Here is a 21,475-nt window from a genome sequence, read left to right as displayed (position 1 = left end):
AAGGCCAAAGGGAGCCGAAAACAAAATGTCTATAAGATGAGAAAGATGGGGAGAATGGGGAAGAGAGAAAAAAATGGTTAATAAGAAGAAGACAAAAGGCAGGAGAATGAAACAAGCGTTTAAATCATTGCTACAATCTACATGATCTAATTTTGAAAATTTATTTCTGATTTTCCATTCTCCAATGCATTTAACATTAAAGCTAGAAACTCAAATTATCCCATTTCTGCTTATCTTTTACTTTTTCTGCATTTATATCCTTTTCTATGGGAAACATAGCAATCCTGTTCAGTCTCACTAGGTTTAACAACCTGTTTTGTTTAAAATAAAAAAATATTTAATGTGTTTTGAATCTTTTTTTAAAAAAATCTACAAATGCCATAATTATTTTTCTAGAAATGGAACATTTCTCCTTTCTTAAGTACACAAGAATACTCCCCCCTCCTCCCTTTTCTAGTGTTCTTCCTAACTAACCCCCAAATATTTTAGGTTGAGGTTTTAGTTACTTTACAACAATCACTCTTTGGATCATTAAGAGAGAAGTAGCCACATGCCCCTTCAACTTCCATGGGATGTATCAACAAAGCCAGAGTAACCTCATATTACCCAATACACAAAATTAAAAGTCTGCCACACTTAGCAACAATTAAAACTTAAAAAAAAAAAGTCAAAAGGTTCACTATACCATACTATGAAAACAGAAGTGTCTGTTATGAGCTTCAAGGAAGAATAGAAGTGAATAAATCAGATGGAAAAAAATGTTCTTTTTGACCCTTCCCTAACTTTGGACAAAAGGAAAGCAAATTAGCTGGCTCAATAATCTTGAAGTAATATTCAGGTAGAACAGTAATAACTCAGGCATTCAATTAGAAGGCTAATTGGCTGAGAATAAATATGGAATTGAAAGGTCTAAGAGTTTAATTCAGAGAACCCAAGTAGGCAATTCCAAAATCCACATAAGGGATTCTGGAGGTAAAGACACTATTCTCACTAAGCCCCACAAAGTATATACTTTAGACCTAGAGGCAATCAAGATGGGTTAAAGACAAGACTTAGGAAACTCTAGCTAAGGTTAGAAAATCTAGGAGTCCCCACTACCCGCTACCCACTCCTATGTGGAAGACCCGCAAGAATGGAACTTTGCAAATATTTTCAGAATTTCCCAGATGTGTTGACCTGTTTTGGTGATTTTTTTTCCCTCTCCTGTCTTGTCTTTTTACCCTCCTTTAAAAATATTCATTGTCATGTGTGGCTCTTTGGGAGGAAGACAGAAAGGATATTGGGAGAAAGGTGAGGTAAAAATAAAAGATACCAATAAAAAAATGTATTTTTTTTTTTTAAAAAAAGTCTAGAAACCAACTTCTTGCCATATGTAGAAAGTGAGAAAGTGGAAGTAACAAGGAGATGTAGGTTTTTCTATGAGTTTTTCCCTCTGCAAAGGAAAGAACAGATTCAGTTTAAGGCTGGTTAGATGTCTTTCATAAACACTTAAAATTACCTTATCTTACTGTATTATTTCTGAATCTATGTCATGGATTTAGGTCATTTAGCCCAACTTCCTCATTTCACAGATGAAGAAATAGTTACCAAAAGGTTACATGATATGACAGAAATCAGAAGTCACAAGGCAGAGATTCCAATCTACTTCTGTAAACATTTTTTATTAATCCACCTGGTAAAGAAGGGGCAAAAATATGGTACCAAGGAAGATGTGATTTTATACCTATGTTCTCAGGTTCTCTTCCTGACTCTGCTTTAAAGTAACCTGTATGATATTAGTAAAGTCATTTAAATCTCCAAACTTTAGTTTTCTCACTTCTAGAATGGAGAGGTTTGGACTATGTGACATCTAAGGCCCCTCCCAAATTTAAATCTATGATCCTCTGATAAGAAAAACCTCTAAGAGACCAACAACCAGATCACGTTTGGGCAAAAGAAACCTTTCCAATTGGAAATGTACAATCTGTTGTTACAAAGAAGGTTGGAAATAGCTGATACAATCCAACCTGTGTTCAAAAGTTATTTCATACTTTTTTAATACAGTGATTTCCTTCTAAATTCCACCTTAACAATCATTTGGCTTACTTTAATAAACACACTCATTTACAAATAGACTTTTCTCTGCAAATTGGCCTATTATCAAGATACTAGGTTATATTAACAAAGTTTTCAGACTTACACTGTGCTTTAAATACATTGTCTCACTTGATACAACAAATGGTCCTATAAAGTAGGAAATGCCGGTATGATTATTTCAGTTTTGTAGATGAGCAAAGTGATGGGCTAAATGATGTAGCTTTACATGGCTCACAACCGTGTTACTAGTAAGTGACAAGATTGTTGTTGTGTTTGTTCTTCATTGCCGAAGAAGACCATGCCATAAAGTACTATTTCAACTGCACTGTGCAGATTCACGTATACAATAAGGAAAAGAACATGCACAAATGACTAACTTTGAACATTATTTAAGAAAGGAAGAAAGAAAATTACACTAAGAAATTCAATGTCTCTCTGTAGGGTAAGGAAAGAGCATATTGCAAATACAAATTACTTTTGCTGAGAATTTGTAATCTGTAAAATTCAGCTCTAATTTGTAGCAAATAGTATTCTGATACCACTCAGATGTTTCAGTGGATATGATTTCATCAGCACAGACACTGCTTTCTCCAAAGTACAAATCATAACTTATTCACACTTTCTCACTGTGTGACTTATTCATGCCCTCCTATAAATTCTCTACAGGGAGTCCCCTCAATATGTTAAGGGAATTTCTTCAGTACTCTTGACATATGGATACTAATGGGCACAGCAAGCTGTCCATCAAACTTTCCGATTATACAATTCACTAATTACAGAAAGACAAAAACCTTAAAATGCTTACTATATTCCAGGAAGTAGATGATTACAATCTTTATGCCACTCACTACTCTAGCACAATTTCTTGTTCTTAATTTGTTGTATACTACACATACCCTCTATGCACCTCTCCATGGACCTTTGGATGACCCTCCATAGTAATTCTTTGGAAACTGAGTTTGGCTATGAAAGAGAAGAGAGATATACGTTTGTGAGAATGGTAGGTTCAAGTGCACATTTTTTAAGGACAGAACTTGGAATCACTTAAAGGCAACAGGGAAAGTGCCAGTGGATAAAGAGAGGCTAGAAATTGTTAGTGTAAGAAAAAAGGAGATGGTCAAAGGATCAGGCTCCCAAAGGAGTCAGGATAGAGAATAAGCCTTAGCAAAGAAAGGGGCCACATCTTCCTCAGAGACTAGACTAAATAAGAATGGGAAATAGTGTCAAGAAGTTGTGAGCCACGGAAAATGGGAAAAGAGGGAGCTCAAGGCAACTGCTCTTCAACTTTGAAGAAGGGGGGGGAGGGTGTGATGTTGGACCCTTAAGCTAAGAAGTTTTGTTAATAGTTTCTGTAAGGGGTGATATAGGAATCATTATTCCCTCCTCAAAAACCTTCGATGGCTCTTCACTGCCTATAAGCTAAAATTAAGGCATTTTAGTGGGGCATTTCAATACTCTTACAAACTCTGGATCCAACCTGCCTTCTTCCAACCCTCCATACTGTCCTATACAAACCCTATACTTCACAATATACCCCCACACACACACACCCCACACACATACCCTCAACGACTTGGTTCTAAACATTCCCTGGCCCTTCCAGATTCCCACTTCTTAGCTACTTATCTAAATCTTAACTAATCATCCTTCAAAGTTTAGCTCCAGTACCACCCCCTCCTAAAAGACTGCCCTGATCAGAAGTCCCAGGTGATCTTTCCTTCCTCTCCATAGCTTTTATAATCCAATTCACCCCACTCATCCTAAACTTTGTATTGTTAAATCTTTCTTGTTAAACATACAATCTCCTTGTCTAGATTGTAAATTCCTTTCAAGTAAGGACGAGTAAAAGGACTTAGGATCACAGGATCTTAGACTTGGAGCTGGAAAGGACCTCAGAAGTCATCTAGTCACTACAAACTCCTCATTTTACAGATGAAACTTGAGGCGTAGGACTTAAGTGATTTGCTCAAGGCCACATACTGCCAGTAAATGGGAGATTCTATTTTGAACTTTGGTTCTCTGATTCCAAATCCTGTACACTACCATTTATTCTTCATAATGAATTCCCAACAAACATTAGTTGATTTAAGTTTATTGACTGTGAGTTTGGTTGCCTGATAAATCAGATCTATATTTGCAAAGCTTTATACCAGATCCTAATCACTCCAAAGTTTATGAGGCCCAACGTGAAAACAGTATGTCAATACTATTTGCTTTACTATAATTTTGATTTACAAAATCACCGTATTACTTCAGTTTTCAAAATACACTAGTAGTAAATTATATGCAAGATTATAGGCATTTGGTAGTAGTAAGGGGCAATATGAATATGTACTAGACTAGAAATCAAGAAGCCAAGTGTTCTCTTTAGTCACAAACTAACGTGACCCTGAACATGTTGCTTAAACTCTCTAAAACTCAGTTCCTGCAATTGTGAAACAAAGGGGTTAGAGTCTTTGATGAATTCCCTAATGATCCTGTATTTATTCTCTGTATATTTATTTTGTACATAATAATATATACACTTCTCTCCCCGCCCCCATTAGAATATGTATTCTTGAGAGAAGAGAGTGTTTCATTTTTTATATTTGTATCCCTACAAACTGGCACACAGTTTGACACATAAGAGGGGCTTAGTAAATGCCTGTTGAATTATTATGTCTATTCCAATCTGCCATCTTTCTCCATCCTTACACTCCATTCTTTTAAGTCTTTTGCATCTTTCAATGGACTGAGCACAAGTTAACAGAACATCTAGGGTGACCAAGAAATAGTCACCTATTGCCATCACCTCAAAGACACTACAGAATGCCAGGCTAATGGCAAGACCTGTGCTATTCCTATATACCTCAGAATTTCCCAATACTCATAACAAGATATTTATACAACTGAATCTCTAACTACTCTAAATAAAAAATGGAAATTCAATAAGTACCATTTTTTTATCCTAGTTACCTTCAAAAGTTAGGGTAGCCAGGGCATCCACACATCAGATCAGAAGAGGACTAGGCCCTATCTTCCTTTTCTAAGACTATGATTTTATATCTATTTGGGATTGGCATAAAAGATTTGTTGGAGACTACTTAATTTTTTTTTCATCCCCTTCCTTTGTGCTTTTAGAATCCAAAACATTTGATGTAATTGTGGTTTTTTTAAAATGCCTTTCTGTTAACTTCTGAATACCATTCATTCATTCAACATTTATTTAGCAAGCATCTATTAAGCGTCTGCCTGTGAAAGATGCTGGAAATACTGAACCAAAAAGAAGCAAAAGTGCTCATATTTGAAAGAAGGAAACAATATGTACATGAGGAAGTACATACAAAAAAGATTCACCCTAACTGGGCAGATGGTATCAATATTGTTGTTGTGTTCGTCCTTCGTTGCTAAAGAAGAACATGCCATCAGACAAATGATGACATGCTTTGCACACAACTTTGTTTTGAGTGAGGGAGGGCTGTGCAAGATCACCAGCCTCACTTCTCCTCCAGAGCCATCTGGATCCAGTGACCTGATATTCCTCATTAGTCAAGTAATGAATGGCCTTTTCTAAGATAGAACACGACTGTTTCTACAGAGCTAGCAACACTCTTTTAAGATGATACCCTCTACCATCCTATTTCAGTGCCTCTTTGTGGCACAGAAGTGACTGTAGGTTCTCAGGGTCATGCCAACAGAGCACAAGATCTGACAGATTCTACCAGCCTCAAGAGCTTCTCAGGATGGGCCTGGCGACACAGGATGTCCATATTGTCTGAGCTCTAGCTGAGCTAAATTCAGAAGTTAACTCATCAGGAGGTTGGCCACAATGTAATGGATTACATTTAGTCACAGCAATTCCTAAGGTATACAGGTGTTGCAATCTGCAGCAACAGAAGTTGCCCACACCAAGGAAATTATGGATACTCTAAAGCAGTAACTGACACATGGCAATATCTTTACCTGCCAGAAGAAAATCTAGCAGTATAAACTACATTTTGACAAAATATTCAATACAAACCTATAACTACAACAATTCAATAAGTCCAAGTCACGACCTTAATTTTGATTTTTCAAAGACTATTATATTGACATATACTGCCTTAAAGCATATCAAGAAAATTAGGTGCCCCAAAACCTCATTTATCTTTCTAAATTTTTTTTTGCATTATTTTAAGTTCTAAATTGTGTCCCTCCCTCCCAAAACAGAACTAGAGGTCACCATTTAACATATATATGTAAAACCACACTCTACATACTTCTACTTATCAAGTACTCTCTCTGGTGATTAACAGCATCTTCCTTCCTATAGCTTAGTTATTCACAATTACTCTTCAAATAATATTAGTGCTACTCGATACTATGTTCTGTTGGTTCTAAAACCTCATTATCTAACAGAATTAGTTCTACATATTTTCCAAATTATTAAGTTTATTCCTTAATATGCTAATGTTTTTATTCTGACCACTTTCATTTGAAAGTTTTGTAAAATGTATTATGTAGTAGCCTGTCTTATGAAGCAGAGGGCACAGGATTTTTTTCTTCATAAATATCCACTAACACAAAGCTGATAGGTAGCCTGGAGTACTGGAAAGATTAATCAAGAAGACCTGGGTTCACTTCTTGCCTACACACATTTCATTTTGTTAAGCCTCAATTCCTTCAGCCTTAAGATAGAGATAATACCTGCAGTACCTACTTTACCTGGTTATGAAACTCAAATGAGGTGATATATACAAAGCATTTTGCAAACTCTGAAGCATTATATAAATGGCGATTGTTATTTGCCCCTCTTTATATGTTTTCAAACATGTAAAAAACATATAAAACATTATATTCAAACATATAAAAGCTGAGGAGCCCCTCAGCTCCCTCTTTATATGTTTTCAAAAGCATCCTTCAAGACCTTTGCCCATAGGTGAATTCCTCCCAAGGTGTCCACTTTGGGAAGAGGCCCAGGCCAGTCATCTTTCATTCCCCTCTGTTTTCTGACTATAGACTTGGACACCATTCCTCTCCCATTTGAATTCCTCCCTATCCTCCACCCCTTTTCAGCATCCTTTTTAAGTGCTGTTTTCCTCCATCAGAATGTAAGCTCTTTAAAGGCAGGGACTGTCCATTTCCTTCCTTGAATGTATATCCCCAGTGCTTGGAATATACTGTTTAATAAATTCATGTTGTCTCTCTACCTTTGGTCTCTTAAATGATCCTAACTGGGAACAACAGCTAAAACCAATAGTCTAGGATAAAGAGCCTACTCCCCCTGTCCCCCAACTCTTTTGTTTTTTTCTTTCCTAGAAAACTGAAAAATTGATATGGCTCTTAAACCAAAAGCAAATCTCTCAAGCTCTGAATCATTACACTGTGCAGTAACATGTCTGTCTCCCTTTTAGCTTTTCCTAAGTTCTCTGGTGTTGGTTCTCCTTTGCTTACTTCTAACAGCTTTCTCATCCCTCTCTTAGAATCTGCTAATTCTAGGTGGAGGGTTTTTACACACACACACACACACACAGACATACACATATGTAGACAGAGGGTACAGGTTGTGCTGAATCAGAAGAGATGATATCCACACACAAAAAAATAATAAAATAAAAATTAAGGGGTGAGGGAGGAAAATACTGGGAGGAGAAAGGGAGAAACGGAATGAGGCAGGCTATAACTCATAAAAGAGATAAGAAAAATCTTGTTCAATGGAGGAGAAAAGGGAGAAGGTGGGAATGGAAAAGTGAAGCTACTCTCTCCACATATGGCTTAAGGAGGGAATAACATGCTCACTAAATTTGGTATAAAAATCTATCTAACACTACAGGAAAGTAGGGGAGGAGGCGACAAGTGGGGTAAGGGGAATGATAGAAGGGAGGGCAAATGGGAGAAGGGAGTAAATAGAAATAAACACTTATGGGAAAGGACAAGGTCAAATGAGGGAATAAAAAAAATTTTTAAAAGGGGGAATAGAGGGAAATATAGTTAGTATTACACAACATGATTATTATGGAAGTCTTTCACAAAATGACACATATTTAGTCTGTATTGAATTACTTACCTTCTCAGTAGGGATGGGGAGGGAGGGAGGGAGAGAAGCAGGAATTCAAAGTATTAGAAACGAATGTTGAGAATTTTTATTGCATAAAACCGAGAAATAAGAAACACAGGGAATGCAGTATAGAAATTTAACTTGCCCTACAAGAAAAGAGAGAAGATGGGGATAAGGGAAGGGTGGGGTGTGATAGAAGGGATGGTACATTGAGGGAAGGGGTAATCAGAATGCAAGGTATTAGGAAGTAGGGGGAGGGTAGTGATGGGGAGAAAAATTGGACATGTTACAAAGTGATGTAAAAGCAATTAGTATTTAAACAATTGACTGAATTAATTGAAATAAATCAAAGACATCTTTAGTTTGGGGAAAAGAATTTTAGTCTAAATTTCCTAGAGGCAAGTAACCTCGGGTAAAATTTGGCATTGATAGAAAAGTTAGGGTTTTAAGGGTAAATTTGATTTTATGATTGCTATTTAACCAGGAATTAGAACATGTATAGAAAGGCATCTAAGCCACTTAAGACTTGCCTCAAAAGATGTTCCTTAGCCAAAGTGAAATTACAGTCATGTCTGAAACCTGGTTATTGGAACTTGCTATTTTAAGATGCTATGGAACTATTAAGTGACTGTTCTTCTGAGTCTAATTCCAGGTATGGATAGCAAGAAAGGCAGTCTGAGCCTCCAATCCATGATGCCAGTAAGCCTGTGAAATGCTGGTATGAACTGAAAAAGGTGATCTCATGAGAAGGGTAGGAGAGCGGCTGTTCAATCTGGGCTGAGGTAGGATTCTCCTGACTCAATTTCCCCACTGACACCCGGCAGACTTTAAGCCTGACTGAATGCAAGTTGACAATCTACTCCTACCTGGAATTGACATGAAGTTGGGGAGATATTGTTTCCCTGCAATGTCCCTACTCTTAGTGGCAATTTCCTACAGTCAAAAGGTTTGTAAGCTTAATACCAGATCTATTAAATTATAGATTGTTGGTACAGGAACATCTGAGGTTAAGTCTAAAATTAAGCTATTAGGCTTAGGACTTTAGACCAACAATAAGTTAGGGTCTTTTAATTCTTGGTAATACTGTGGAGACAATTATTAGGTCAAAGGCTTATGAAGTTAGCATACATAATATTTGTGTCTCAGTTGGTTAATGTTTAAAAAAAAATTCTTTTGTGGTCTGTATTGTAAATGCTTTAAAAAGAAGTATCACCTGACCAAAAGTTGGAATTGTTTTATGTGATATGAACTGTGTTAAAAATGAAAAATAAAATAAAAAGAAAAAACGAATCTGCTAATTCTAATAGGATGAGCTCCAGTTGTGTACCTCCAACTGTCTATTGGTATTTCAAACTGGATGTACTATAGGCATCTCAAAAATGAACACATCCCAAAATGAACTCTGAGAACACTTCAGGTACATTCATTTTGAATCTGACGTCTCTGGCCCTTTAGCACAGTGCCTAGCACATAGTAGGCACTTCATAAATGTTTGCTGACTACTGATCAATTTGTCCCTCAAACCCAGTCCACTCTTGAACTTCCTCATTTCCACTGAGAATACCATCAACCTGTCAGTCACCCCCAGTTTCATACTTGATTCTTCACTCTTCCTCATCTCATAGATCCAATCAGCTGCCAAATCTTGACATTTCTACTTTCCCAACATCTCTTCCATTGGTTCCTTTCTAGTCACCACCTTGGTTTAGGCTCTTATGACTTCTCTTCTAGAGTTATTGTAATAGCTTCCTAATTAGTCTTCTTGCCTTAAATCTCTCCATTTTCCAATCGATCCTCCACATAGCTACTAAAATTAGCTTCCTAAAGCATAGATATGATCATGTTATTCCCCGATTCAGTAAACTGCATTGTCTTTCCATTACCTCTGGGATCAAAGACAACCTCTGGCCTTTAAAGTCCTTCAGAACAGGGTCCCCAACCTCTCTTGTTATACATTAACCCCCTTCTCTCACTCTGATCCAGATTGGCTTTCTGTTCTGGAGACACAACACTCCATCTCTGTTCTTGGTACCACTGCACTTGCCCAAAATGCTCTCCCTTTTCACTCCATCTCTCAGAACATAAATTTCTTTAAGGCTCAGCATAATGAGTGCCACCTTTTATATGAGGTCTTTCCTGATCTTCTCAAGAGCTAGTAACAGCACAACCCTCCCACACCCCCCAATTACCTTACATGTGTTTTGTATTGCAGGGAGTTGTTTTAGGAAAGAATTATCAGCAAACTAGATCTTCGAATCTTGTTTCCTGCAAAACTCTGCTCAAAAGCCACCTTCTACATGGTAGCATTTGAGCAGTTTTGAAGGAAATATCCCCTTAACTAAAAATCAGTTCTGCAGGGGTGATTACTGAATCGATTCATTTCTAATAGTGAGAATGGTTATCTTCCCCTATCCAAAGCTTCAGAACCAAGGACTTCTACATAAAGTCATTCCTAATCCTCCCCAACAGCTACTATCCCCCCCTCAAAAAAAAATTTAGCCTCATCTATTGTGTGTATGTGTGTGTGTGTGTATGTGTTTTACATAGGTATTGTCTCCCACCAGAGAATGTAAGTTACTTGACAGCAGGCTGTTTCATTCATATCTTTGCATCCTTACCATCTAGGCATAAGCCTGTTACATGGCAGGTGCCTGAAAAATGTGCCTGCTGATTCACATATCAAAACAAAAGGGAAACCAATACAAGGAAGCCTGAGTATACATTAACTAAATGCCAATAAGGCTGTAAATGACTTATTTGAATCCTACGCCTCAGACATTCTATACCTTTGTAAAGCTGAACAAGTAGCTTACCTTCCTGGGACTTGGTTTCCTCATCTGTAAAATGTCAGGTTTGGACTTCATGACTTCCAAGTTCTCTTGCAATTCTAAGTTTGTGTTTCTATGACTAATCAAAGTGTGTCATTTTAGTGCAGTGACTTGTGACACTATTTTGAGGGCTCAGAGACCTTGCAAACTTACTTCCTGGTTGGGTCTGTATTCTAGAGAATTGATGTTGCCTAAAGACTGACCTCCAGTTAAGTGGAATGGGGATATATCAGGTTTCATAATGAATTCCAAAACAATTCTTTTCCAGACTATAAAGAAACTTCATTTTGGACATTTTTTTGGCCATATCTATAATGGTTATTAAATATTTTCATTTGAAAGATAAGCCTACAACAATAATAATGTCATTTACAGATGGCATGTATAAGAGGCAAAGTACTTTACATACCTCATTCTACCCTCAGCAGAGACCTCAGAAGTAGGGGCTATTATTATCTCCATTTAAAAGCTGAGGAAACTGAGGCAGAGAGGTTAAATGACTTTCCCAGGGTCACTTAGCTAATAAACTTCTGAGACAGTATCTGAACTCGGGTCGTCCTGACTCCAAGGCTAGCAATCTACTACAACTGTGACTTAATCCATAGTTTATGAACAATAAAGCTGAATTCTTTAATATTTAATCTGTATATACACATATTGAATGACCATGAAATGGAATCAAACAAGATTTTTGAGAGTGAACTAGCTCTAAGTGTATCTAGATTTGCCTTTATGTGCTAACATGTATCCATTCAGAGATGTGCACACACCTCCCACTCAAACTCGTAATTCCCTTTCGTAATCCTATTCGAGAGAGAACCTCTAAATCAAAGAAAAGGCTTAGAATAATAAACACAGGACAAGCTTAGAACTCAAAGAATGTGGATTCATCCCCTCAACAACTAATAATCGTTTCTGCAGGGGTGGTTACTGAATCAGTCCGTTTCTACCAGTGAGGATGGCTGTCCGCCCCTGCCCGCAGCTTCAGAGCCGAGGACTTCTACGATCACAGCTAACCGAGACCCCGGAGCACAAATCAAGGGCAAAGTCACTCGGCGTTTTCAACTTTTCCCTCCCTCCCTGACCCGCTCACACAAAGGCAGGAGCCCCGAGCCCCGCGGGGGTGCTGATCCTCCGAGCCCACAACTCCCCACCCGGCTCCGCTCTGGAAGCCCTACATCAGGACATCTTGGCGCCGGGGCTGAGCACAGGTCACAGGGCAGACAGACGGACCCCAAGGCGCCAGTGAGAGCCAGGGCAAGGGCCGGCGATGCCCCGCTTCGGCCCCGGCGCCCCCAGCCCCAGGCCTCGGCGGCCCCCAGACCCAGGCGCCCCCAGGCCCCCAGCCCCAGGCCTCGGCGGCCCCCAGCCCCCAGCCCCGCTCCGCCCCGGCGCCGGACCGACGTACCTGTACTGCCAGCCCTTGGCACCGCCGCTTCTGCCGCCGCCGCCGTTACTGCTGTTCTTGTTGCTGGGGGTCGCGGCTGAGCCCAGGCTCTCCAGCTTCCCTTCGCTCTCGGACACTCTCATGGCGGGCCCCGGTTCTCCTGCCTGCATGGTCAGTCGGAAGCCCACCACCAGCCCGGCTCCGTGGGGGAGGAGATAATACTGCGCTGGAGGTGTTGGGGGTGGGGCGGGGCTGGTTCTTTTTTTGGGTGGGGGAGGGCACGGGAGGGGAGGTCTTTGCTTTTTAGGGGTTTTTTCAGTTTTTTTTAAACGGCCTGATCCTAAAGGGATGCGCCCCAAAAAGCCTGCCGCGGAAGGAGTCGGCGGCCGAAACGGGGACCACACAGGGGACGGGGAAACTGAGTCCTCCTAGGACGCGGCATTGGTATCCAAAAAGGTGGAGTTGGGGCAGGACCGGTGGGAGGGAAAGTTCCCGGGGCGGAGAAGGCGGACCGGGCTATCGAGAACACAGATCTGCCCTGGCGCCCGAGGGCTCGGGGGCATATTTCAGGGAGGAACGGAAGCTGCCCCGGGATCTAGGAGGGCGGGCGGGAGAGACGCCTGCCTTGGGCTCGGTTCTATCCGTAGGCGTGAAGCGGCCGAGCCGGGAAGGGAACCCCGGAAGCGAGGCGGGAGGTGGGGATGGAGGGGGGCGGGGCAGGAGAGGGGTTCACGGTCGCCCGCCCGCTCGCGCCCCGGCTGAGGGCGGGGCCGGGCGGGGCGGGGCCGGGCAGGTGGGGGCTGAGTTCCCTCGAGGCGAGGCGAGGCGGGGCGGGGCGGGGGGAAAGGGGAAAGAGGAGGAGCCCCCGCGACTTCTCCCTCCCTCCCCCGGACCGCGGCGGGGGCGGGGGCGTGTCCCCGCCCCCACAAAGGAATCCTGGGACACCAGGGGCCGGACAACGACTCTGGCTTCTCCGGCGCAGCCCCCTCAACTCCACCCCCGCCCGACCGCCGGCTTGCCCTCCACGCCTCACCCCAGGCCTAACCGTCTCTTCCACCTTAGCCGCTTCCACCGCTTTCCCTTCCGGGTTAGCGAGGGCCGACTTCCTCCCGAAGGTGACGCTCCTGCCGCCATTTTTGAAGAAGGCAGGAGGGGAGGGAACGTGGTTGGCAAGGAGAGCGGAGGTTGGAACGCAGAGTGAGGGATGAAGAACCGACTTCAGGATACCCAGTCAGGCCTCTTAGAGCAGCTGGCGCTCTGGGGCGAGATCAGCCGGACAGGAATTCGACTCGCCCTTGGGCATGAGTGTGACCTTGGGCAAATCACTTTCACTTCTCTGAGCCTCAGTTTTCCTCTCTCTGAAATGGGGATAATGATAGTACCTACCCCCGAGGCTTGTGGTGAGGACGAAATAAGACTTCCTGCGTTACAATGCTGGGCACGTGTTGGCCGTTAGGAAGGTCCTTCATTCCTCCACGAGGTTGCAGAACCCTTGCCAAGGTCAGCGTTGGTAGCACTTGCCTACCAGGGCGTCTTTGACGTCAGTGCAGTGACAGTATGCCTCCCAAAAAGGGGGTATCGGAAGAATGGAAAGGCCGCCTGTTTGGCACCAATGCCCTTGGGCTGCACTGAGAATATGCCTTATCCGTGTTCGAGCGCAAGGCGAACTCCTTGCAAGTAAGGCTTGTTTAACTCTATAAATGGTTGCTCATTTGAGAATTAAAACCAGACCTGAAGGGCCACGAGGTCAGAGACTCAGATACATCTATTTTGAACAGCCCTTCAGTTCATAGAAAGTCACAGGATGATGGTATTTTGAGCTGGAAGAGATCTGAGAGATCTAGCCTAACCCCAGTATTGTAGAGTACTTGGCTGATCCCAGTATCTAAGAGATGAAAGAGACTGCAGAGGCCCTCCATTCCTTTCTACAACCCTGCCTCCTCAGGACTCCCATGTCATTATGTAATGTACGTAAACATCAGTGGTGGTGATGGTGATGATGATGATGATGGTGGTGGCTCCCAACAACCTCCCAGATATGACTGAATTGTTCCTGGATCAAGCCACGGAGCGGTAAGGGTATGAATCTGCAAAGGTAGAACAAAAGTGGCTAATCCCTGAAGGACTATGGTACCAAGCAGAAGTGCCCTGGTGACGGAGCACACCCCAACCATGCTGTTCATTGGTACTGTGAGTTATGCGGATCATGCAGGTCTAGGAGGAAAAAAATAACTTGGGCCATGTGTTTTACAAATAACTTCTTTTGTCCTCACAACCACTCTGTGAGGGAAGTGCTATTATCCCTATTTTGCAGATGAGGAAACTGAGGCCAACAAGGATTAAGTAACTTGCCCAGAGTCACAATTAGTGTTTGAGGCAGGATTTGAAATCAGGTCTTCCTGACTCCAAGCACAGTGATCTGTCCACTGTACCATGTAGCTGCACTAGAGTGCACTTTGCTGGCTTTAAGTGTTTTCCCTCTTCAGGGGAACTGTAACCCTAGCAAACAATATTTTAAGTCTGGAAGAATATGAGTAAGTCCCTAAGGGAAGTAAGCTTTCTTGAGGGGAGTGTTCTTTTGACTATGGATTTGGTTGTTTCATATTCAGATATTAGAGACCTTCGTAACACCCTTACGCTAATACTCAAGATTTAATATGAGATGAAGGGAAGTACTTATAAGTAAGTCACTGAACAGTTAAGATAAGGAGGTTTACTTTGCCCTGACACAGCAAAGATGTGCAACAAGGATGCAACAGCATTTAGTTTGTCTTGATAAGTTTCACCTCGTCTCCACTTGGAAATGATGAGGGCGGAAAGAGGGGGTGAGACACCCGCAAAGATCAGAGTACCAGGGGAAGGTCACCTGAAAGGAATTCATGGAGGCAGGCATCGTTAAGGTCAAGGTAAAGATTTATTACACTTTTCAGTGGGCAAGAGTTCTTAGGGAATCTGCAACCTTAAAGGGGTACAGGTAAAGTTTATATAGGATATTCTATAGGAAACATGCCAAATATGCTAAGTAGGTGTTTTGGGGTAGGATTAGGGAGTGGTTAAGGAGTGGTCAGTTCTTAAAGGAACATGCAAGTTTGGGATCTAGTCCACAGGTATTTTACCCAGATTTCATCAGGAAATAGCCCAAGGTGGGGTTCCATGGAGGTGTGGTTTTAGGCCTGAAATGTCACTAAGTCAACTAACTGGTTGACTCAGAAATACCAGGTTGCTCTCATCAGTGTCTTGTTAGACAAGATAAATGTAAGGGAATATATGTATGTCTAAGTCTAGGATACATGTGATTGATCAATGAGTAGTAAATGTTGTTATGACCCAGTGCACAGCAAGTACAGTCAGTACATAGTTGGTTTGGACTAATAATTCTATAGGTGCAGCTGGCTGCTGTATCAGGAAGGGAGATAACAGTTGTTGCTGGGGCAGGCTGTGTCCTTAGGCTGAGAAGAAACTGCCTGGGATCGTGTTTTGAGGCTAGGGAGAAATGTGATTTTTAAAGAGAAATATGATTTTAGAATTGAGGCCCAAGCACAGCATCAGAAACACATTGGTCCGGTCAACAGGTCAAGATATGATGAGTGGCATGGTCTTTGGACCTATGCCAGTTTGGAGAGGTCCCCCAACTCTTTTATTTCCTAAGAAATTTATGTCTTTAAGTGATGAGGAAACTGCATCAAGGGATGAAGGGACCAATCAGATCCCAGGGACAGCTTTGTTGCCTTTTAGGGAAAGCTAGTGCCTATTTCAGGAAATGAGGGTACCCTAGTCCTTTCATATGAACTAAATAGTCTGCTCTATCTTGTTAGTCTAAGTGCTTGCTTGGGACCAAGAGCCCCTATTCTACAGAAACCTAGACATTAATTAGAATCTCATGTTTCTAGGAGAAACCCTGAGTGGGGGTCATGGACCTTTGAGTTCTTATTATGAAATGGCTCTAAGATGGCAACTCATTTATGTAAATCCAGAGCTTTGTTTCCGGAACTAGAAATAACACATCCCCATAAAATGACTCTCCTTGATACTATAGTTCCTTTTTCAAGGCTTCTGTCTTCTTTCTCCCCTCCTTGTTCTTCCTGTCCTCTCATTCCCATTCCTGGTGCTTTATTTTTCTTATTTCTAAGTCAGTAGCTCAAAAAGACTTAGGCAATAACTGTGCCAGGTAGTAGAGCCTTCTTCCTTCCCCTCCCCTCCCCTCCCCTCCCCTCCCCTTCACCTTCCCTTCCCTCCCCTCCCCTCCCCTCTCCTCCCCTCCCCTTCCTTTCACCTCCCCTCCCCTTCCCTCCCCTTCCCTTCCCTTCACCTCCCCTCCCCTCCCCTTCCCTTCTCTTCACCTTCCCTTCCCTTCCCTTCCCTTCCCTCCCCTCCCCTTCCCTTCCCTTTCCCAAAACCTTAAACTTACTACTCTCTGAAGCCCATAGATTAGGCAACACAAGGCCCCTGCCCAAGCTCCACTTAAGGGCTGTTTTCTGGACTCTCTTGGCTTAAGAGTGATTATCAATAGTAACTGTTGCTGTTTCCCTCCCAGTATGTTTTAGTTATTTGTCTTTGTCTTTAAAGGCGCCATCCCCTGACTGCTTTTTAAACAGGCTTATTCACTGAATGGACGTTACCTCACCCTAAAGTGAATATCTGAATAGACCTTGGCTTAAGGGGGCCAAGGTCTCCCATTGCATTCTGGGCCATCTCCAGTCATCCTGATGAATATTTAGTCTCTGGATCCAGATGGCTCCAGAGGAGAAGTGAGGCTGGTGTCCTGCACAGCCCTCCTTCACTCAAAACAAAGTCAAGTGCAAATCATGTCATCATTTCTCTGATGGCAACGTCTTCAGCAACAAAGGACGAACAGAACAAGTAGAGCTATAAGAATACTCAAGGTCTCTCAGAAGGACTTTGGTATTGATTGTGAGATATGGAAGACACTAGCACAAGATCATCTGGCATGTCATGCCCATATCAAAGAAGGTGCTATGCAGTAGTTCAAGAACAAGGATAACATTACATACCACAGCCGTAGTGTAGGAGGACTGTTTCTGATAGACCAAGCCCTTCACAGCAATGCAAAGACCTAAACATTTCCAAAGGACTCTTGGGGCAAAATGCTGTCCACATCCAGAGAAAGAACTATGACATCAGAACTCAGAATGAAGCAGACTATTTTCTCTTTTGTTATATTTGGTTTTGTTTAGTTTTACTCATGCTTTCTCTCATTTGTTTTAATCCTTCTATACCATATGACTAATGTGAAAATGTGTTTAATAACAATGTATGTGTAGATCCCATATAAGATTGCATGCCATCTTGGAGAGGGAGGGAAGAAAGAGGGAGAAAGTTTAAAATTTATGAAAGTGATTGTTGAAAATTGAAAACAAATAAATTGTGGGGGAAAACAAACAAACAAACAAACAAAAAAAGAATTGCAGTAGCTCAAAAGAAATATGAAATATGCAGATTTAGACACATCTCCTTCCCCAATGTTTATATGAACTATTCGTGCCTTTGTGGTAGAGCCTTTCAAGCTCATAGCAGTATGATTAGCCATAGTTAGACATGCTGTTCACTGATGCCAACATCAGGTTGTCATTTTGGTCCTCTTTGAGCACAAAGGACAAACAGTCATTGAAGAAACTGAGGTCCATGAAGGCCTAGGTCATGTAAATAGTTAGAGGCAGAATTTGAACCTATATCCTTCCACTTAAAGGCCAGTGTTCTTTACATCCAACCACACTGTCTCTTGTGATTTACATACTGGGTGTTCCAGTTCTCTTGGGATAAGCCTATACAAACTAAGAAATGAATTATTTTGTATATTATTAAAGTGACCACACTTTAGAGTAATGATGTGGGAAGGTTGGCAGCCAGGACTTGATTAAAATGAGAAGGAAGTCAAGGTAAAATGTCATCTATAAGGCTGGACTTATTGCTGGGCACTACAGAGAATAAAAAGCTCTGGGCTTCAAGGAAAATGTCACGAAGAGAACTTTTAGCTTTTGCTATTTGCAAAATAAATTTTACATTGGAGAGGACCCCCAATTGACACTCTCCCAATACACCTCTTTCCTGTGCCTGGTCTTTACTCAAACCCACCCAATATACCATTAAATTGTATGTAATATGTAGGCTTATGGACTAGGAACTGTAAAGTTTATCTAAGTGTCCCAGTGATTTTGCTTCTTGGCCAGGAATTTTGTTCAAGTAATCTTGTAATAAATGAATAAAATGACAGAATTGCAGCCAAAGAAAACCAAAAATTCATATGCATAAGTTTTTCTGACAAGTCAAAATATCTCTACATGAAGCCCCCAGATATGACACATGGTTATTAGATCTTTTTTTCTTTATTGCTTTCTTTAATTTGCTATTTGCTTTATTGATTTTTCTTTGAAGTTCTAATAATAATATTCTTAAATGATGTAATTTTGGATTCCTCCCCATTGGATTCTGTGAATCCATTCATTTTGCAGCTACTACTTGTTTTTTCTAACTTTAGAAAATGTTCTTGAATCATTCATTTCTTGAACTACTATGTCCACCAAAAGTCTTCATGCAATTTTAAGATCACCCTGCATGTATAATGTCCAAGTCCTTTCTTTTTTCCTAGCTAGCAAACTAGTTATCTTAAAATATCTGTTTGCCTTGTAGAACAAAATTTTCTACTGTCTTTTTGCTAGGCTTTTTTCCTTTCGAGTCATACAAACTCTGATCATAATCTCTGACTTTGCTTTTATTGTCTAGTCTTCTTTGCTCTGCTAATTTTTGTCTGTATACAAATATTCCTTTATTCTGTTTAGGGAATCTAAGATTCTTCTGTTCTTCTCCACGTCCAGTTTTGGTCTCCTGGTGGGTTTCACCAGTCCACTTCTGGCCCTGTTCTTTGCCTCTGCTTTCACTATCTGCTCTTATTTCCTCTACTGCTTTTGCTCTATATTCAGATCTTCCATTTTTCTCTTTGGGGAGTCTCAGGCCTTTCTCATCTTCTCCAGGTCCCTTTTTGGTCTCCTGATAGGCTTCATCAGTCCAATTCTGGTCCTGTACTTTGACTGTGCTTTCACTATCTGCTCTTATTTCCTCTACTGCTTTTGCTCTATATTCAGATCTTCCATTTTTCTCTTTGGGGAGTCTCAGGCCTTTCTGATCTTCTCCAGGTCCATTTTTGGTCTCCTGGTGGGCTACATCAGTCCAGTTCTGGTCCTGTTCTTTGACTCTGCTTTCACTATCTATTCTTATTTCCTGTACTGCTTTTTCTCTGTATTCAGGTCTTCCATTATTCTCTTTGGGGAGTCTCAAGTCTTTCTGATCTTCTCCAGGTCCATTTTTGGTCTCCTGGTGGGCTACATCAGTCCAGTTCTGGTCCTGTTCTTTGACTCTGCTTTCACTATCTATTCTTATTTCCTCTACTGCTTTTTCTCTGTATTCAGGTCTTCCATTATTCTCTTTGGGGAGTCTCAGGTCTTTCTGATCTTCTCCAGGTCCATTTTTGGTCTCCTGGTGGGCTTTATCAGTGAAACTCTGGTCACATTTTTGGACTGTTTTTTCAGTGTCTGACACTGTTTCCTCTACTAACTTCTTCCTGCATTCAGATCTTCCTTTATCATCTTTGAGGAATCTAAGGTCTTTCTGATCTTTGCTAGATCCACTTTTGATCTCCTGGTGGGCTTCATCAGTCCAATTCTTGTCATCTTTTTGCATTATTTTTTCACTGTCTGCTATTATTTGTTCTAACTTTTTTTCATATTCAAATCTTACTTTATTCTTTTTGAGAAGTCTAAGGTCTTCCTGATCTTCTTCAGCTGCATTTTTGGTCTCCTGGAAGGCTTCATCAATCCAATTTTGGTCATGTTTTTGGATTGTTTTTTCCCTGTCTGATAGTCTTTGCTCTGCTGGGTTTTTTCTGTATTCAGACCTTTCTTTATTGTCTTTGGGGAGTCTGAGGTGTTTCTGATCTTCTCCAGGTCCATTTTTGTTCTGGTGGGCTGCATCAGTGAAAGTTGGGACACGTTTTTTGACTTTTTTCTCACTCTCTAAGAGTCTTTGCTGTACCAACTCGATTCGACTTGCCATTGAGTCCAATTTCTTCCTAAGTTCTCCCATACCACTTTCCATTTGCATACGTCTTCTCCTCAAGTCTTTCCAACAATTTATGTCTGCATTCAAATTTTCCTTTATTCTCTTTAGGGAGTCTAAGAAGCTATCTATGTCCAGTTGCATTTTTGGTCTCCTGGTGGGCTGTGTCAGTTTGCCGTGGGAACAAAATCACAGCAGCTGTAAAAACAAAAACAACAACACAATTCATGTCTCAGATAATGAACCTTATGATTATAGTCTTTAAATTCTTCATTACAAGAGAAGCAAAAGTGAAAGAAAGCCAAAGGAAATGCATGATAACCAGGAATCCAAGAAAATGCTGAGAGCTCCGCTAATATAGATAATAGGAACTGTCCAGAAAAAAAATTGTTATAGCAAATTTCTCCGATAAAGGACTCATTTCTCAAATATATAGGGAATCGAGCCAAATTTGTAAAAATGAGAGCCATTCCCCAACTGATAAATGGTCAAAGGATGTGAACAGACAATTTTCAGAAAAAGAAATCAAGGCCATTAATAGTCACATATAAAAAGGTGATTTAAAACTGGGAGGTGGGGGGGGCGGAGCCAAGATGACTGAGTAGAAGGATGGACCTGCTGTAGCTGTCCTTCCATAGCCCATAAAATACCTGTAAAAAATTACTCTAAACAAATTTGAGAGCAGCAGAAGCCGCAAAACGACAGTGAAAGAGATTTTCAGCCCAAAGCAAACTGGAAGGCTGACAGGAAAGGTCTATTACACCTGTCTCAGAGCAGAGCGCAGCCCAGCCTTGGCAGCATGGAGTGGCATGGATGTGGCCAAAGCAGGCTTCAGGGAATGGAATCCTGGGCAGCAGCTCCAGTTCCCAGATTAATCAACCCACAGATACCAAAGACAGCTTCAAAGGTCAGCTCTTTTACCTGGCTGAGAAGGGAGCAGGGTCCTGCCCTAGCCCTGGCCCCAGGTGCCTGCAGTGTCCATTTTTGGAGGCCTTGGCCTAAAGATCCTGGGGGAATTGAACCACTGATTTGGATCTCAGCTCTGAGTGGCTGCCCTGGGGTGAGGAGGAGCACTGGCTGATGGAACTGGTGGAGGAT

At 41.4% G+C, this 21,475-nt stretch overlaps 2 protein-coding genes across 2 annotated transcripts in view; both read right to left on the bottom strand.

Annotated features, from left to right (window-relative positions):
* The window catches only part of OSBPL11 (oxysterol binding protein like 11), a 90,526-nt gene extending 77,412 nt beyond the window's left edge, over positions 1-13,114 (bottom strand). The window contains exon 1 of the mRNA XM_072613731.1: positions 12,329-13,114. Within this exon, the coding sequence (XP_072469832.1) occupies positions 12,329-12,477 (149 nt within the window). The 5' untranslated portion in view covers positions 12,478-13,114. The remainder of the gene's footprint in view (positions 1-12,328) is intronic.
* A 5,521-nt stretch (positions 13,115-18,635) lies between these two features.
* LOC140506490 (uncharacterized) overlaps positions 18,636-21,475 on the bottom strand; it is a 39,320-nt gene continuing 36,480 nt past the window's right edge. The window contains exon 2 of the mRNA XM_072613732.1: positions 18,636-20,575. Coding sequence (XP_072469833.1) covers positions 18,932-20,521 — 1,590 coding nt within the window. The 5' untranslated portion in view covers positions 20,522-20,575 and the 3' untranslated portion in view covers positions 18,636-18,931. The remainder of the gene's footprint in view (positions 20,576-21,475) is intronic.

The sequence above is a fragment of the Notamacropus eugenii genome, chromosome 5, assembly GCF_028372415.1.
Source record: "Notamacropus eugenii isolate mMacEug1 chromosome 5, mMacEug1.pri_v2, whole genome shotgun sequence".
NCBI lineage: Eukaryota > Metazoa > Chordata > Mammalia > Diprotodontia > Macropodidae > Notamacropus > Notamacropus eugenii.
This window is presented reverse-complemented; position numbering and strand designations above follow the sequence as displayed.